Here is a 19602-nt window from a genome sequence, read left to right as displayed (position 1 = left end):
TCCGACTTTTTGTTATACTTAGTTTGTCCCGATTTATCTCCAACGTGTAACACACTGTAACATGTGACTGATGTGTGGGTCCAATATGAGTATCACCAGTTCAACTGCTAGTGTCTGATACTGATCAAAACAAAATCTATTAAATAACGAGCTCGGGTTTTATCAGGATTATATACAACCATATCAAGCGCACAGATAACCACAATTGTGCAATAAATGCACCCGCAACGGTAAGGTCTGGGTCAGTCTTTTTGGGTATGTTTTTGTGAGTTGTGCTTAATTTTCCACCGACCGAGATGCCGAGCGAAACATTGTTGACCAAAAAAGATCCCACCCGATGGTTAGATGCGGCGTTTTTCGAAAAGGTTCTGCGGCAGGTCACTAACGATAGGCTGCTTACGGTTGAAGATTTTTTCATTTCGGTCCAAGGAAATGCCGCTGAGCAGTTTGCCAGTACGATCTATCGAGCCAACGTTCGATACCGATCCAAGGGTAAGGTGGAACCAGTAGCTCTTGTCGTAAAATTAGTGTCTTCAAAGGTAAACCGTACATCGGATGAATCAGCCTATGAAAGCGAATCACACAAGTACAGAGAAGTGATCGATCAAATACAGGATTTACTAAAGCAAGCTGGAGAGGCATACTACCAAGTATCACCTAAGTATAATATTTTTGATCAAAAGTGAGATTAGAACTATTCACACTGAAATCTTTCAGGTTTCTTTACGCGTCAGCTGATCCAAAACCGGTAATAGTGCTGGAAGATGTGGCATCAAAAGGATTCGACGTTCATAAAACTCAGCTGGATCTCGAGGGGTCCAAAGTTGTTTTGGCCAAACTGGCAAAATTTCACGCTGCGTCACACACCCTGCTGAAAGATGTTACTGTATAATGATTGACGTTATCTTATTATGATTTAATCACGTGACTTTGAAAATATTGCAGAACAAAAATTTAACTGACAACTCAGTGGGGTTATTTAATTCAAAACTAAATGAAGGTGTACAGTTCATGACTGAAAATTTTCTAATCTTCGCCGAGGAGGTGGCCAACTGGAGTGGATTTGAGAAATACTCTGAAAAACTTTTCAACGTATTGCCAAATTTCACTCAGCTAGCTGAAAACATTTTCAGCCAGAACAATGAATCCGTCTGCATGAAAGTTTTGAACCACGGTGACTTAAATTATAACAATATGCTTGTTAAATATAATTACGATAAATCATCTGTACTGGATGTTCTTTTCGTAAGTAGTTTTAGCACTAGCACCAGTGTATCAGATTTTTATCACATTTTATTATTTTAGATCGATTTTCAACTCAGCTTTTGGGGCACTCCAGCAGTGGACTTGTTTTACTTCCTGTATTTAGTCTGTGATAAGTCAACTCGTGAGAACCACAAGGAATCGTTGATTAGCTATTATCACCAACAGCTAACGGAAACGTTGCAGAAAATCGGACATTTGGGAAAGATTCCATCTTTGCTGGAAATTAGCAATGACATGTTGAGATGTGGATTTTTGGAGGTAGTAATTGCCATTTGTTTTGTGCCATTCCTATTCGCCGATTACGGTACGGCACTAGGTACATTTGCTGATAGCCAGGATGCCAAACAGTACAGACGGGAGCTGTACAATAGTCCGCAGTTTCGGAAGATAATTGAACCCTTGCTACCTTACTTTCTGCACAAGGGATTTCTGCATTGATTTAATTTAATAAATACTGCAAACTGTTTTAAATATTTATTCTTGTAACTGAGTTTGTAAGATATTTTGTACGTATCTAAATAAAAGTATTTAATTGAAAATCAGATCACATTTTGACCTAGGATTCCGTCTTAGGGTAAATAACTGAAAAAGTGGTCAGGTTTGAAACGCTTATAACTGGTTAATTTTTTAACCTTTGTGTGGGCGACGATTTTCCTCTACGCAAAGGGTGACGTTGTACCCGTGTACCCATGCTTATTATTTTGCTTAAACAACTAGATAAAAGGTATACTATCTATTTTTCAGAAAACTGCATCCACGCTTTAGCCACTCAGTGACTCATCTTTTCAGCTTATCCGTCAACTGGTATCTCTCCTTCAGTGTAGAAATCGGTATACTTACATGTTTTCTATGCACAAAAAGGGAAATAGGAAAAACGTAGATAACCATTTTAGAATCCCTGCTTTGAATTCGATATTGAAACTGTTTGCACTTGCTGTGTTTAAACCAGTTTTTGCATTTTTCAAGCATTACATCCCTGATAACCAGCATGGCTTCATGTCTAAGCGCTCCACGGCTATCAATCTCTTGACTTTGATCTCCTACGTCAGCGGTTCCCAAATGGGGGTTCGCGAACCCCCAGGGGTGCGCCAAAACTTTAGTTCGCTTCAGAATAGTATAGGGAAATCCGTCAGGGGGTACGCGAACCGAAAAAAGGTTGGGAACCGCTGTCCTACGTGATCAGTGGCCGGTCGCAAACTGATGTTATTTTCACTGATCTTTCTGCAGCTTTCGACAAATTGAATCATTGACTTGCCAAACTGGATAAGCTTGGCATAGGAGATCCGCTGCTGCATTGGTTCCGTTCATACCTATCAGATCGCCAATTAAAAGTTAAACAACGACCGCCGTCTCTCAGCATCATCCGCTGCTCATTCAGAAATTCCACAAGGCAGCCATCTGGGTCCTTCAACAGTTCTCATCTATTTTAATTACCTTAACTTTTAAACTTTTAAACTCCGTAGAAGGCCCGACTTCCGCTGATAATACGTCTTTTAATCTCACGGCTGGTATTATTGTCCTCTGTTGCCAGAGAGCCAAGGTATACGAACTCGTCGACTTCCTCGAACCGTCGATTACTACGGTACTGCGCAAGCGGGCCCTGTCGCGCTCGGTCCCGCCCGCCAGCATATACTTCGTTTTAGACGTATTTATGTTCAATCCAATCTTCTCTGCTTTGCGTTTTAGTCTGGTGTACTGATCTTCCACCGCCTCAAATGTTCTGCCGACAGCATCCACGTCGTCAGCAAAGCACATAAATTGACTGGATTTATTGAAAATCGTGCCCCGCATTTCGATCGCCGCTCGTCTTATAACACCTTGAAGCGTAATGTTGAATAGCAGGCAGGAAAGACCATCTCCTAGTCGAAGTTCCCTGCAAGATTCTAATGGGTCCGACAATCCACCCGAGATTCTCACATAGCACTGGGTCCCATCCATCGTAGCCATGATAAGTCTAGTAAGCTTCCCTGGAAAGCCATTTTGGTCCTAAATTTTCCATAGTTCTAGTCGGTTTACGCTATCATATATGGCTTTGAAATCGATGAACAGGTGTGGGGAGTCGGAATTCGCGGCACTTCTGGAGGATCTGCCGCAGGGTGAAGATTTGGTCCGTTGTAGACCGATCCTCCATGAAGCCGGCCTTGTAACTTCCCACAAATCTATTGGCTATTGGCGATAGTCGATGAAAGATGACTTGCGACAGCACTTTGTAGGCGGCATTCAGGATAGTGATTGCTCGGTAGTTCTCACAATCTCACAATTTCTTGAAGATAGGGCCGATAACCCCGTCTTTCCGCTCCTCCGGTAGACGTTCCGTATCACTATGGGGCAGAACCCGAAAAAGCACGGACAAAACCTCAAAACTTTTATTTGAGATATTCTGTCAAACTTAATATTCTAGGTATAGTAGACATATAATCTATAAGAAATATGCATAAATTGTTTTAATAAGTGTTTTTACAATAGTCATTAAAGAAGGTGAAACACAGTGTAAAAAAAACTTGGAAAATGAAAAAATAAATATCATTTAATCTTTTAGTATCTGGCTGCTTAAAAATCTATACTTTTAAAAGACAATTCACATTAAAGGGACTATAAACTAATAGTTTAGGTGATATTAAGACAGATTTTTTACCAGCAGGCTTTGTTCTGACGAAGTGTTTTAGAACAAAAAAATTGTTATTTTTGCCAATTTTCAAAAGTGTGAAGAAAAAGATTTCCACAGATTTCCGCTCTGACACTACCCAGGTAACCAATAAGCATTAGTATAAGCAGTAAATCAATCGTTTATTAGCATCCCTGGCGTTTTATGCTGCAGGTTGCTGTTTATCAGCATTTTGACTGCATAACTGTTGTAGATTGGCATCCACAATTCCATTTAAATTCTTTTTGTCGGTAACTAGCTGCAAATAAGCATTGTCAGCACTATAAGAGGGCTAGCAGTAAAGCAGCCGCATATTTTGCCAAAATAGCATTTAAGTAGCATTTAAGGCAACTTAAATGCTTATTGGCTTGCCTTTAAATTGCATTGGCAATGCTTATTGGGTACCATACAATCAACATTCATGATGTTAACTATAGTAATAAGCAAATAATTAGCTGCTACTAGTTGCGATGTTCGGAGATAATCAAGTTTTCCGGCATTTTAGGCTACAAATTAGTAAATGCGCGCGCCAGTGCGAAGTTCATTCCTGCTGTACGTTAAATAGTCATGCTTGTGTATGTAAAACATAACATTATTATCGTTATGAGATACATTAGAGTCGATAAGGGGAATTTAGGACATTGTAAAGGCGACCTCTTAACAGCTTTTTCCTCTGTTTCAAGTCAAATTGGCAGTAGAATATGTTCGGTTGGAATTTCAGCCCGATTGAACTAGCCTCCATTTTGTTTATTTAGAGTCGAACATGTTGATACGTGTTTACAGGATGAACAGATTGCTACTCTGTCAGTTACTCCTTAGTTTTTGTGCCTTCTGCCAGGCTTTGGCTGAGGCCGATGACGGCCTATCTCGCCACTTGTATCCTTTTGTGCGTATGGCCAAACTAATGAAATAAAAATTTCAAATATAACGGAGATCGCAGTACGGAAACTTAGTATTATAAATTATCGAGAGGCATACCTTAAAATATACAAAGATGTCCATAATTTACCCTTTAACAACAAAACAAATGCTAACAGAGCAAAAGAAATATGAAATATTTTCATCTTGGCAATGAGAAATGACTTTTAAAATCGGTTAAAATTGTTAATCCTTCAAAAACACATGAATGCACTAAAGCAGATAGTAGGATAAGTTAACCTATATAGTAAACCCTTTACCTGTAATGGACCCTCTTACAAAATTTCGGTATTTATCAGCTTATACTTCTTATTTCTGAGGATATATGACATGAAACAGAACATACTAAATATAACACACATTTGAGTTCATAAAATTTTAGCTGCATTTCATTATTAATGTTTTAAAATCGACATTTTCAACAAGTTAGGGTCCATTATACGATTAGCAATGCAAAAAATGACGCCATTAGTGGACCCTCTCCATGCAAAATACACTAGAATTTCTTTCTATAATAGACCCAGTCGTTATTCTATTGTAAACCACAAGGGTCCATAAAAGGAAAATGAACCTTCCAATCTGTTTAAAAAAAAAATAAAATATAGAGATTTGCAGCATAAATTGATATATTTAGGCTTAATCGAAAATTACTAATATTGTAAGTGCCATCGGTTGGGTTTTTAGCGTTACGACCCAACAAACATTTAATTTGAACAGTAGATTATTCAACCGTTATATAGCCAATGTTCAGGAATCAAGCGCTTAATACACAATTATACAACAAAAATGTTTGTTGGGGAGTTCAAAATAAGGCCACTATAAATATTTTATAAAGTTTTTGTCCTTCCGGTGTTGGCCCACTGAAGGGGGGGGGGTGCGAAAAAAAACAAAGACATTTTTTTAATCGAGCAAAAAACAAATATTGATTTGAGGCATTTTTACTTAAAGTTTAGACGTGAAAACCAAATTTATTCTTACTTTTAATATATACGTTATTATTTTCCATGCGAAAATCTTCGAAAAAAGACAAAAACGAAAGAAAAACTTTTCGGATTTCGATTTTCGGAAATTCCGTTGTTCGAATTTTCATTTCTGTTTCGTGCTAGAGGCATTAACTCAACTCGTACACCCATTTTTCGAGTTTTTCAGGCTGTAGAACCCACAGACAATTGATTTTATGAAAAAAAAACCCGATTTAATCCACCTAGTGGTGAAAGGAACCTTTGTTATACGGTCTTACTTGCTATTTGAGATAGAAATCGACACGTCTTCGGAACATAATTCATCTATTGGTTAACGTTGCGTAGTGCGTTGGTTTTCATAAAATTGTTGGAAATTGAATAAGTTTACACAATTTGAACAAACTAGCAGCACTTGTAAATTTTGATAGATCCTTTTTTCATGAAATTACTGAGTAAGGGTAAGTTGGTTGTTACTAATTTGAGTAAGTGCAAGTAAAAGCAGGTTGTAACAGGAAATATTATTCTTTAACATATACATTGCGTAGTAAAGGTCTAGTTTATAGGTTTTTGAACTATGCATAAATGCTATGCTATGCATTGACATCAATAAAGTTTTCTTGAATAAATTTCATCAATTTTTATTAACCTTCGGTTACTCACACTGTTGAATTTTGTACAACACGTGTAGGTTTTTGAGGTTTTGCTATATTGTTATAAAGTTACAAATCGCTGTTTAACTAACGTATATTTTTCAATTACCTTGTTATGAGCAAAATGTCATAATTATTCAATGCATTAATACTTTAAATTGTTGGGAAAATAGATCAGCATAAACTGACATCACAGAAACGAAGCAATCAGCATGTGAGGTGTACCGCAATTGACCCCAACTGGAATTTTCTCTCGTTTCTTCATATGGAAAAATGGTGTCTGTATGCAGCAAAACTATCAGCAAATGTAAAATGTTTAAAATGTATCCGTCTGCTGGTAGTCGAGTAATTCGGAGTCAAAATTAAGGCATTTCTTCTAATCAAAGTTCTACAGTACCTAAACAAACAAACATAGAGGTATACTATGTTCAGTGTATTTTTACTATTTGCACAATTTTGTAATACATGAAAAAGTCATACAACAATTACAAAAAGAGCTAAAATAGAAAATACTGATTTTACAAATTCATATTCAATAAATAAGATTTTTCTATCTTCGCTGAAGAGATAGAGGGTTACTGTCTTCAGCAAAATTTCTTGTAATAATATGCTCTATAACTTTGCAGAACACATCAATGTGTTATATTGAAACTGAAGAAAAACAATTTTTTTATTTCACTTTTAGGGGGATTAATCAAAATTTAAATTCCACCAGACGATCGAATTTTCAATTTCAAGAAATTCCTCCAAAGGTTCCATAAACCTAAAACCAAGTTTTCCCAGTCAAAACTCTAGTGCGCATGTCTTTTTGGCTTTGGGCCATTGTGCGCGCGAGTAACCGTATTACAAAAGTTGGCGCGAGTGTTGGAGGGTTAATATCTTTTGATCGGCAAAACCAATTCTTCTGAAATTTTGCAGATATATTTGCAACATTAAAATCTCTAATTTGATGCAAAAATAATTCAAACTAGATAAATCATCTTAGATGAAATGGTTATAAATTATTGTAAATTTTTATGTGTTGTATTCAATTGCTCATAACTTTCAAATTAAACGTCCAATCGAAAAACAAATCAATAGTGATCTATTAGGCTATGTTACCTTTCAAATGAGACTAATAGCGCATAAGTCGGTTTACCCATCTCTAAGAAACAGGCGATAATTATTACCTTGTCAAAACAGGTTTTTTAAAGATAACTTTTAAACTACTTGTTTGTTTTCAATAAAATTTACCCGAAAAATTTAGCGTTAACAAGAGCTTTCATTCAATACCAAGATCGTTGAAATCAGTCATTTGGTTCCGGAGAAAATCGTGTCACGTAATTTTCACGTTTTTACTTATAACTTTTAAACGAAATGTCGGACCTCGAAACAATTCAATAGTGATATACTAGGCAATAATACCTTTCAAACAAAAGTAATTGCGAACAAATCGGTTCAGCCATCTCCGAGAAACAGGCGATAGAAAAGTTGCGCCCCGCACATACATACACACATACACACACACACACACACACACACAGACATTGCTCAGTTCGTCGAACCCTGTCGATTGGTATATGTGGCTCGGCCCTCCGGGCCTCGGATCAATTTCGTGTTTTTCGACCAATTCCTAAACCTTTGTTATAGTATAACAAAGGTAAAAATTAACTCATATCTTACAAATTATTTTTTTGCCCCTCGATTTTTCAAGCCAATTTCCAAGGGGGGTGGGGGGTGACAAAATCTTTTGAAATTATTTGCAATGGCCTAATTTATAGCAAGGTTCACAAATGGTTGATTTACCCGATACCAGAATAATAACACTAAATTACTCTTGATATACAGATTGTGATAATTTGTATCGCCCTACTACCAATTTCGACTACATACTGAAAAATATGTGTTTGAGTTTTTAAAATATTTATAACTTGATTCCCGTAAGTCCTATAATTTTAGTATGTTCAGTAACTTTACGCAACTTTACAGGATAAACAACTTTTCTGAAGACACAACATTTCTAAAGTCATTATTTAAAAAGTTATACTACAACGTCATCTATAGGAATAGAAATACAACTACTTAAAATTCACAAAAAGATGCGAAATTTTATAACAGATAATGTTGCTGAAGACAATAAAGCTCTACAAAGTATATGAAAGAAGTTATGAGGTTTTGTCCGAGCGGCGGGTCAATCTGCCTCACTGTGCGTATCCCAAATCTTGACAATCAGTTGATGCAGAGAGCCGGCCAACTCGTCCGGGCCCATTTTAATAAGTTCCGCTGTGAAAACTACGTGACGCAATTTTCTCCGGAACCACACAACCGATTTCAATGATCTTAGTACCAAATGAAAGGTCTTGCTATCATAAAAATTCAGGAAGTTTAATTGAAAACAAATTAGTGGTTTAAAAGTTATGCTTAAAAACGTGTTTTGACAAGGTAATAATTATCGCCTGTTTCTCGGAGATGGCCAAACCGATTTATGCGCTATTGGTCTCTTTTGAAAGGTAATATAGCCGGATGGATCAGTGTTGAATTGTTTTTTGATTGGATCTTTAGTTTGAAAGTTATGAGCAATTAAAGTTACACATTAAAAATTACAATAATTTATAGCGATTTTAATTTATCTAGTTTTAATTATTTCAGTATTGAACGAGAGATCTCAACATTTGTATCTGCCAAATTTCATAAGGATTGGTTTTACTGGTCAAAAGATATTTGAAAATAATTGATGAAATTTATTCAAGGAAAATTTAATGACCAAACCTTTAATGAGACCAAACCTGAAAAACAGAATAATATAGTAAAAATGTGTAATTTTTCAACGGGTGTTTCTTTGGAGCAGTTAATTAATAAAACATAGCACATTTTCTTACACTTTTGGGGTGACCGTGAATCCGCTTAATAGGGTGACACAAATTTTTGGTTTTTAAACGCGTCCAAAAAATTACGTCTTGGAATGGAGGAGAAAGAGCGGAAAGGTGTGGAGGGGGAGGGGGAGGCTTATTGGTAGCTACGCTTAACAAGTAGTCGTTGTGACTCCGACCTTTTGTCTTCCAGCATTGGACAAAAGGTAGAAGTCACAACGACTACTTCATCAATTGTAGAACCCCCGTTTAAAAAATATTATTTTTCAATATCATAGAATTGTATAGCACGACATAATTGCATCGATTTTGATTGTTGACTCATTGTGACCAAATGTAGGTATTGTTAATTCGCACGAATTTTTTATCGCCGAATTGATTCAGCTAGCAAGATCGCATGATAATTTCCAATATATAAATAAGACTAATACTATTAAAATAATCAGCCTTTCAAATATACCTTATATAGTACTATTCAAAAAAATCAATTGCTATCGCGGTAAAGATGTAGGTAATAAAATCGTCTTCGTGTGCATTGTTTTATGGAATCACATGATCTACATAAAAGAAGCTTCAACATAAAGCAGCCACAGCGCCCCACATCAATTAAATAAGATTTAGGGACTGTGTATTTCAAATATGATAGCTCTGTGCTGCACGAATTGGGTATAAGATTATAACGCGAAGCTTTTTCGCCGACTTATTTCGATCGTAAATTTTCCACGCGTACGATATGATGAACAGCTGATGAATTTCAGACGAAATTTGACAATACACTCAAGTCGCTTTTTACGCGAATTTCAGAATTTACGCGGTTTTTTTACTTGTATATTTATAGCTTTCAATACTGTGAGATTCAAATATGATTATCCACAGTTTTGTTTTAAGGTAACACGAAGAGATTTTAGTTTCTCAAGTGAATGATACGCTAAGACTTGTTACCGGCGTAGACTCAAGTCATTCTTCAACTCAATCTATTTTTTTTTTGGTTTGGAAACATTCTTGAACAATTGATAAGGATAATAGAGAGTTTTTCAATTTACTTATAATACCATGTTAGGCTCTGCAATTACTGACGACCATTCATATATTTAAAACACTACGTCAAAGTGAACAAAACGCCCGCTATCTTCTCACGAAGTTAAGTGATAATATATCATTGCATGAACGAAAATAACTCAAACAGTAGGGAGAGCGAACCTTCTCATACTGTCATTAGTAGTATAGAAAACACAGTCGATACTCCACCTCGGACGCGAATAGACGCGTGCTTTTCGAAATCCGCTATCCAACAAGGAATTCGCAAAATTACTTAGTTCAGAATAGTTTGGTTACTCTAGAGGAAACAACAATGACGTTCAATAAAGATGAAATGCACGCGCCGGCCTGGATGAATAGTGCATTTTTCGAAAAGGTCCTGAGGCATTCGGAGAATAACACTGAACTAAGTGTAACTGAGTGCCAAATAGTTCCCGGAAGTCGACCAGGAGATCACTTTGCCAGTATTATCTTTCGTGCTCATGTAAACTATCAAAGCCGTGGAGCAAACCATGAAGTGTCGTTAATAGTCAAGACCATTCCCGAAGATAACGGTTTAAAGCGAGATTTACTGAAAGATGGAGTCATGTTCGAAACGGAAACGATAATGTACAACACCGTGATAACGGAAATGCACCGATTGCTTCGGTCGGTAGGCGATGAGACGGAACTTGGACCAAGGTTAGAAACTACCAAATTCAATCATTCTAAGGAAATCCACTAAACAAGCTACTCGCTGCTATTTACGTAATGATGACTCGCAATAATGAGCAAAACGTGTTGAGGTTTTTTTTGCGTCATCGTATCAAAAACAGCAAGTGTTGACTTCTACTGCTGTTCCGCTGGTCATCATATAGCATTTAATCATAGATATTTTTTGCAATTTTTGCTTGACAGTTTTTATAGCAACAATCGTGTAGATAGAATTTTTCGGCGGCGATACTTAAAAGTTGTTTGTCTTTTGGGTTAAGCATTGTGTATTGCTTCTATTTTAGATTTAGGGCTGGTGTAGACAATTTTGATCAAAATAACCTTAGTTGAATCGTTTTCAAAAAGAAATGTGTCTTTTTCTGATTTTTTGATGATTTGTATAGATTTTTTTTTCATCAAAATGTTCCTATCAGGACATTTACCTAGTGACAAATTTTTCTCGGTTCTACAAATTTCATTCTAGAAGAGTTGACGTCGTGGAACATACTACGAAACCGATGACCGTTCGCGTTGCAGGATCCGTTTGAGCTCAATAATTTATCCAAGCAAAATTGTTGAAATATAATTTTAGAAGTGCAATGAACCATACGACCCTGGCCTTAGGCAGAAGAATTATCACAATATCTCCGTAATCTTCACAGTCAAAGTTCCACGCGACTGGCAACCTGCGCGCTCCACTTATTTGGCTATCTTATCAATTTGACTCGTTAAAAAAAACTACTGGTAACGACGATTATTTATGACTAGTCATCGGCATTGTCGTCTGCTTTAGTAGATACGATATGAAAGAAGAAAAATGAAAAAAAAAAAAAAAAGAATTAAAAGGTACAAATATTTACCGTATAGCAAAAATGTGAGCACGTGTAACGTGGAAACGCCCCGGTCAACACTGAATGTAACACAATGTTGCTGTTATGTAACACAGAAGCAACATTGTAATGTAACAAAGTTATCAAAATTTGACGTAACATTTAAATAAAAAAATGGTAGCATTGTTACGTTAAAAGGTTATTTGTAGGTTATGTAACAATAACATTAAGTTTGTTACATTACAAACTTAATGTTCTGGTAACATAACCTACAGGTAACATTTTAATATAACAATGCTACCATTTTTTCATTTAAATGTTACGTCAAATTTTGATAAAAGTTGTAATGTTAGACATTTAATGTTATTGCTACATAACCTACAGGTAACATTTCAATGTAACAATGCTACCATTTTTTTATTTAAATGTTACGTCAAATTTTAATAACTTTGTAACATTACAATGTTACTTAACAGCAACATTGTGTTACTTTCAGTGTTGACCGGGTAATTACTATATATAGTTTCCTTGTGTAATGTTACAAAGTTATCAAAATTTGACGTAACATTTAAATAAAAAAAATGGTAGCATTGTTGCGTTAAAATGTTACCTGTAGGTTATGTAACAAGAACATTAAGTTTGTAATGTAACAAACTTAATGTTATTGTTACATAACCTACAGGTAACATTTTAACGTAACAATGCTACCATTTTTTTATTTAAATGTTACGTCAAATTTTGATAACCTTGTAACATTACAATGTTATTTCTGTGTTACTAAACAGCAACATTGTGTTACTTTCAGTGTTGAACACCGTGTGTTCACCACAGAGGTGCTGGACAAAATAGACTGCAAACCCCCCTTATTAAGCTAGCGACATGGGTTGGGTTATTTTTAGACACAAACTGTGCCTCTTCCTTCGTCTACTGTAGAACCACCGACCGAGAAGTTTAATCTAACTTTGTTTTTACTGGCGGGACGACGACAAAGGCGGGACCCTTGCGACTTACAAGGCACTGCGTGTGACGTATGATACTAAATGAAACTGGTACTGGTATATCGATACTTGTCAAACTGTACCAAAATCTGCAAAAATAACGGAATATTTAAAGTTTCCACCACTATAGGTACTACCACAACTACTCGAGCATCTACCCTACATGAATTAAAAGGAATCGAATAATATTGTACCTTGCAGAAATTTTACGAGTCCTACGCAAATACGTTTTTTAATAATAATTATCCTGTACCTACTAAATACACTGAAACTATGCATGTCAAGCAAGGAGGGGTGCAGTGGGGAGGCAATAACGACCAACTGATGGTTTAAATTGCTAAATTGCAAATATCTGTGGTAAACACAGAAAATAACCACGCTAATAATTTTCGCGTGGGACTCTAAATAGGTGGAAACTCCGCAATAAATGATTTGGAATCTAAATGTACTTTTTATTTGTCGATTATTTAAGGAACAAAGATTGGTGACGGAGGTCTGAATATATGTAAAGTCTCGAAAATACTAGGTGAATTGACTATGTAGCTGCTAGTAAATGCGCTTGCAAGCTAATCGTAAACTGCGTGAGTTTATGATCAGCTTTTAAGTGCACTTGCTAGCAGTTAGTCAATTCGCATATATTTTCGAGGCTGTACATACATTCTGGTGGCAAGTATTATTGAGGTGTCACAGTTAAGTATTTTTTGTGACGTTACAAAAACATTTATATTGTTACATAACAGAAATAATAGGATTGTTACATAACAATGGTTACTACAACCTCACATCATAAACATTATCGCAATGTTACATTGTAATGTAACAATGTTATGTAAAAAAGTGGGAAATTTCAACCATCCTGTTACTCTCAGGTTACGTAACTACAACCTCACATTATAAACATTACCGCAATGTTACATTGTAATGTAACAATGTTATGTAAAAAAGTGGGAAATTTCAACCATCATGTTACTCTCAGGTTACGTAATTTCAACGTCACATCATAACACAGTTACGTAACAATCTGGTTAATGTTATGTAACAATGTTGACCGGGGCGTGCCACTTTCTGTTTGAAAATTTACGTCGTAAAAACCTTTCCGTTGTAGAAGGACATTTCTTTTTGATTTTGCCGTAAATGACCATAATAGCGTACGTGTAACGCCTGTCCAAAATACATAAAACACACTCAATACGCTTTAAACTTCACTAAAACACTATATGTCTCAAAATAAACCAAAATGGATCTATATAACAAGTCAATTAAATGTTACAAAAACCATTTCGTTTATTAGTGATAACTTCCATGAACTGAAATGTATTGATTTGCTCCAATCAATCTGATGTTTACTCAGCCAGTTTGATCCTGGTGTTTGTTAGAACTAATCTCAAACACACATCTTGTCTGTATTATTATTTATTATTATACGTACTATTATATATCAAATATATGTTTTTACAAAATAAATTGGCCACGCCAACTGAGCAACATCTGCCGCAGAGATGATTTTTTAAAATGTATCAAGATCAAACATAATTTAACCAACGATACATTTTCGAATCTACAGGGGAAGAAGAAGCGGGGACTACAGTACCATCATTATAAACGTTGGGAGTATGTTTGCTAATAAAGAACCCTTGGGGATGAACTTATGGCATTAACCAAAATCAGGCTACAATAGGCCAAGATTATAGCGCATCATTTCGCTCTCTTAAAATAAATAAAACACGCCAAATACCTAATTATAATTTTTTTTTATTAAAGTGGTTTAAACCCAGAGGGTTATTCACCATAGATTATATCAAGTTACCAAAATATATAATACTAAGTAATATTTATTTTAACATATAATAAATTTTATCTATCACCTGTTTAAAGATATCCAAAGCAAAAATCCAAAAAGTATTCATTCAATATCTACAACACCATTCTATCATTTTACAACAAAACAAGCCGAACAACAAATGTTTCTAGACATAGGTACCCAATTGCCAACTTGCCATCATCTATAACTTATTGAAAAGCAACAAATAATTCCGAAATATATTGATTTGCTTGTTCAAAAAGTAGCATAAGCATAGGATACCGCCCGTGTGCTGCTATTCCGTTATTGACCAGGATTTGCTTGTTCAAAAAGCGCATCAAAATTCAATAGTTTTTGCAATTCAATGATTGTATAGTCCAAAAAAGTTTAGAATATACGAAATAATAACCAAGAAGCAGATTAAGCGTGTGCGAGAAGTGTTAATGCAAAAAAAGCATTTTTATTCAAAAAATGGTGATGATTCTTGCACGATAGAAAAGGCCGTTGTTACGCAATTGTAATCTTCAACTATCTTGTTAAATGTCCTTAGACTTCGTTTTATAGATAAAATTCTATCAATTGTTTTTTTCGGTATGTTATACTTCATTATCACGAGTCCCATATAACAACATTTTCTTGGAAACTTTCGCAAAACCACATCATTTGCGAAAGCATTATTCGGTATTCCACATCTTCTCTATCATTCTTGAATCGTGGAAGCCATTGATAAACATTTATCATTTTCAACCAATCCAGTCCACTGTGATTCAAAGGTTCACCAATATCTGCGATCTACATGGGCTGGAACTGAGAAAAGATTTGGATTCGAAACCGGTTATAATTGGCTCAAAATATAGCTTGATTCGATCCGCGTATTCCCCAGCTTGGATAAAGAGGACCGTTATTCAAATTTAATAAGCGTTGCTTAAATGACCTAATTTTCCGCTCTATCCCCAATCCCCTGCATGTCTTGTTTCTTCTGAGATAATATAAACACCTTTGTTATTTTTTACTTTCAACCTTTGTTATTATTTTCTTTTACCGTTTCCTTTTTCGATTATAAAAAAACTACCGTATAAAAAAGTACTTATAACATTTTCATCTTAACCCATTAGATCGCAATTCTAACCTTTTTCTTTGTAATTTGTTGTCCAAATTTTATTTTATCATTGTCCCTCCCAATTTCTGCTCCCGAACCAACTTTAATTTGACCTTGTATGACTGGTCTAACAAACCAGTCGTCGTATGTTCGAATTTCGGCTGGGCGGTGCCGCTAGGTAGATTCAGTAGGATCATTGCACTAGTCTCGTAATTGTCCTGTACTCTAACAGCCGGCTGCGATCTGACAATAAAGAAGGGCCAAGCCTTAGAAAGTCGTTTAAGCCCAAGGATTTTTTGGCCTGGTATTGCCTGATAATAAACAAACATACAGCATATGATCGTAAATAACAAACAAAAATAGATAAAAAATAAAAATAATCATAGGCCATAGGTAGTAGAATACGAAACCTGAAATTAAATAAAAGAGTAATTTCCAAATTAAATTATACAATTTTTTTTTCTCGCGACAGATACGAATTTCGCACACGACTTGCAAGCTTCATCAGTTCGAAAACAGACACTGATAAAGCCTGCAAGTCGTAAGCGAAAAACGTATCTGTCGCGAATAAATAAAATTAGTGGAATTTAATTTGGAAAAGTTTTCTTTTATCAAAATAATAGTCTGCCCAATGCTGATTTCTTATTTTTTACCAATTTTCCATGAAGGAACTGTGCTGAGGGGCCTGAGAAGAAACCCATATGCTAAAATCACTTTGGTATCGAATGATGGCCTGGTTCTTCTAAGATTCGAACCCCCCGACCATTCGCTTGTCAATGCAGACTCGGTAACCTTGTGGCTACAGAGCCCTCCGTACGAAAGATTAGTTATGATCGTATTTTGGAAAACGCAAATAGCAAATAGTCACAAAAGTCACTTGTTACACGAAGGATGTACGTTCCGCGTGAGTCAAAATCGTGTAAAATCACAAATTCACGTAAAAAAGTGTGTAAAATTTGATTAAAAAATGTCTAAATTCATGTAACAATAGTAACCTGAAAAGCACTTAAAAGGCGATTTTAGGGTATACGTAGCATATGGAAAATTACTGAATATGGAAAATGGAAAATTAAATCAAGGGATGTTAATAAAAAATTAAACTTAGGCAGTAAAAATCTAATAGAGAAAAATGAGATGAATTTCGAAATAGTCGCTTTTAAGCAACTCAATAGAACCTCAAATACTAAGTCCCAACTTCTACATAGAACAAATGTCCATAACTCACATATGTTTATTTTTTTCATAGTTGCTACAATTATTTCTTCCACCAGTCTGTAAATACCTATATAGGGTTTATTTCTAATTCCCGTCGTAGTAAGAAAAACCATTCTAATTTCCATCATTTGTTGGATGAATTTAATGAATACTCCAAAAGTTCTTGTGCTGATTTGACTAAAACACACTTACCTTCCGATCCGTGAACTTCGAAGCCAGTGAAAAGCGATTATTAAAGCATATTATTGAAATTATGCAACTGACTTTATATCTTAAATTCGTCGGACCGTTTTAAAATCCGTCCATCAAAATTTTTCATCGTCCAAACTAAAAATCACAACAATGTTTACGAAGCTAACGCGTATGTATTTGTGTTAGACGGCACGAAAAATGTTATTCTGCAAAATGTCTGCAGGTCAGGCAAGTTTTCCTGGTTGTAGAATATGACAATGCCTTGCGTGAGTTATTTTCATTTTTGAATGACGGAAATTAAAACGATTAGTCGACATTTTCTTCTTCATCGCGCGAAAAAAACGTAGGAAATTTGGCTGGTAGGACTTCTTTAATGATAAAAAGCATTTAAATAGATCTCAGCTCACTTTGATTGATCGCGTATGATAGACAACAAACTAAAATATTAGGGAATAACTAGTTTTGCATTGTGTGCCACAAAAATGCTGATATTTTTAATAATTTGTGTTAGATAGGATGGGAATAGGCAATTACGACGAAGCAGCAACATACCCTATGACAAATCTTTGTTTCGTTTCAGATTGCTCTATTCGGCCAAGGAACCAAAGATAGTGATGGTATTCGAAGACATTTCCAAACGGGGCTACACGATGAAAAATAAGCTTCTCGATTTGAATGAAACGAAAATAGCCTATGGAAAATTGGCAAGATGGCATGCAGCATCACTGCATCTTGCTAATACGGTAGGAAGTAGTTGAATCTGCTAATAATTTGTTACAATCAGCTCATTTATTTCCAATAGGTTCCAGTAATAAAATCGTTAAATAAAGGTCTTGCCTCTATTGCTGGTCCGGAATTTGAAACAATGTGGGAGACTAATATTGGAATGTTGGCCAAGGTGTGCCAAGAATGGCCAGGATATGAACATTTTAGTGAAAAGATTGATTACCTCAAGAACAAAATCTTCAAGAAGATCCGTGAAATCTATCAATTGAAAGAATCAACACTATATAATGTGCTGATCCATGGAGACTTTCACTTCAAAAATATGATGTACAAAATTGTCGACGGAACCACACAGGATATATTATTGGTACTTAACATTAATAAACTAACGTTATATCGTGCGGAACATTTTCAATCCAATCTTTTAGATCGACTATCAAATCAGCCAGTGGGGATCTCCGGCAATCGATATAATCTACTCTCTCTACATGTTGTGTTCTACGGAAACCAGAGAAAACCATCGTGATGAAATAATCAAATTCTACTATGACGAATTCGCAGCGTCGCTGAATAAATTTGGTCATCTTGGAAAAATTCCATCTTTGCTTGATCTTCATGTTGAAATTCTCAAATGTGGTCACCTAGGTAACGTTCGTGTCTGAGTTTATAATCACATTAATGCATTGCTGTTAACTATTACAGAATCATTCCTGACATCTGCTTTCCTTCCGTTTATGATTATAACATTCGAAGAAATGATGGAAGAACACGCAAAAAACTACAGCCCGGAAGAAGGCTTCGAATTATTCGATGTCAACGATACGGAAAAAATGCAAGAAATGGCTCTGGGAGGCTACCGCAGACATCGTTATGCAGAGGTTATGCAAAAATGTTTGCCCGTATTTCTGAACAAAGGTTTTCTTGATGTTTAAACCGCCATACATTGTCTCGTATGGATCTACACAGTATTGCGCAGAGCAAAGTAGCTAGTTAACTTTTTACGATATATTGTGTAAAGTTTGTTAACGCATGGTAGAATGCAAATGAACTTATCAAAATTTTCAACTGTGTAATTTGGCCCGAATAACTCAAGAAAGGTATTAAATATTTTATTCGTTAAATGCACTCCGAAACATACATTATTTTAATTCTCGCTTTTTTACCCAAAACCCTGCATTAACTTACGCTGCTGTGCGATCTAACTTTCCTCCTGTTTCAATATTGCTTTAATTCCTGTGTAAATAACGTGAAAGAACTTTAAAATGACTCCTAATTAAATTTTGTTGGGGTATGTCATGTCTTTGGTATGGTAAGTTGTAAAAATAAATTAGTATTTATAAAAACAGTCAATTATTCTTCTGATTATCTTTCATTAAATGGCTATCTTTAATAACCGAAGTAAATGCTTTAAATTAGGAAATGTTCATGAATTAATACAAAACAGGAAAAAGTGGCAAATTCCTCCAAATCTTTTTTATTTTTGACGTACCACTTCGTTTTACGACAAGTTTTGAGATAGGGCGTCATTCCAAAAAATCGAAAAATGCGAGCGTCACGAAAAATAATAGGTTTTGAGCGCTAATAGCTCAGCGGTTTTCCGATCGATATTCAATATTCTTTCACCAATCGATCGGAGAATCTTCTAAGAATTGACCCAAATGAAGAAACGTATGATTTCTTGACGTTGAACTATTGAAAAATTGAAAATAATGAACCTATGTTTT

The 19602-nt window shown here is 35.5% G+C and overlaps 2 protein-coding genes across 2 annotated transcripts; both read left to right on the top strand.

Moving 5' to 3' along the window:
- Positions 1-296: 296 nt before the first annotated feature.
- On the top strand, positions 297-1704 carry LOC128739747 (uncharacterized). The gene is made up of 4 exons (XM_053835243.1): positions 297-661; positions 718-886; positions 946-1245; positions 1306-1704. The coding sequence occupies exons 1-4, from the start codon at positions 297-299 to the stop codon at positions 1702-1704; spliced, it is 1233 nt and encodes a 410-aa protein (XP_053691218.1).
- Positions 1705-10556: 8852 nt separating this feature from the next.
- On the top strand, positions 10557-19005 carry LOC128741668 (uncharacterized). Its single transcript, XM_053837630.1, has 5 exons — positions 10557-11008; positions 17733-17895; positions 17955-18245; positions 18307-18523; positions 18581-19005. Exons 1-5 carry the CDS (start codon positions 10641-10643, stop codon positions 18808-18810), a joined length of 1269 nt encoding a protein of 422 aa, XP_053693605.1. The 5' UTR covers positions 10557-10640; the 3' UTR covers positions 18811-19005.
- The last annotated feature ends 597 nt before the right edge of the window (positions 19006-19602 follow it).

Source organism: Sabethes cyaneus, chromosome 3, assembly GCF_943734655.1.
Source record: "Sabethes cyaneus chromosome 3, idSabCyanKW18_F2, whole genome shotgun sequence".
In the NCBI taxonomy this organism is placed as follows: Eukaryota; Metazoa; Arthropoda; class Insecta; order Diptera; family Culicidae; genus Sabethes; species Sabethes cyaneus.
The sequence above is the reverse complement of the archived record's forward strand: the minus strand, read 5'-3'. Positions and strand labels throughout refer to the sequence as shown.

What these genes read in the sequence shown, in the direction of transcription:
- LOC128741668 (XM_053837630.1), top strand. Translation starts at nt 10,641, where the DNA reads ATGACGTTCAATAAAGATGAAATGCACGCGCCGGCCTGGATGAATAGT. An exon ending in GAGACGGAACTTGGACCAAG is followed by an intron (nt 11,009 to 17,732) that starts GTTAGAAACTAC and finishes GTTTCGTTTCAG; the next exon opens with ATTGCTCTATTCGGCCAAGG. An exon ending in TCTCAAATGTGGTCACCTAG is followed by an intron (nt 18,524 to 18,580) that starts GTAACGTTCGTG and finishes TAACTATTACAG; the next exon opens with AATCATTCCTGACATCTGCT.
- LOC128739747 (XM_053835243.1), top strand. Translation starts at nt 297, where the DNA reads ATGCCGAGCGAAACATTGTTGACCAAAAAAGATCCCACCCGATGGTTA. An exon ending in CCCTGCTGAAAGATGTTACT is followed by an intron (nt 887 to 945) that starts GTATAATGATTG and finishes AAAATATTGCAG; the next exon opens with AACAAAAATTTAACTGACAA. An exon ending in CTGTACTGGATGTTCTTTTC is followed by an intron (nt 1,246 to 1,305) that starts GTAAGTAGTTTT and finishes TTATTATTTTAG; the next exon opens with ATCGATTTTCAACTCAGCTT.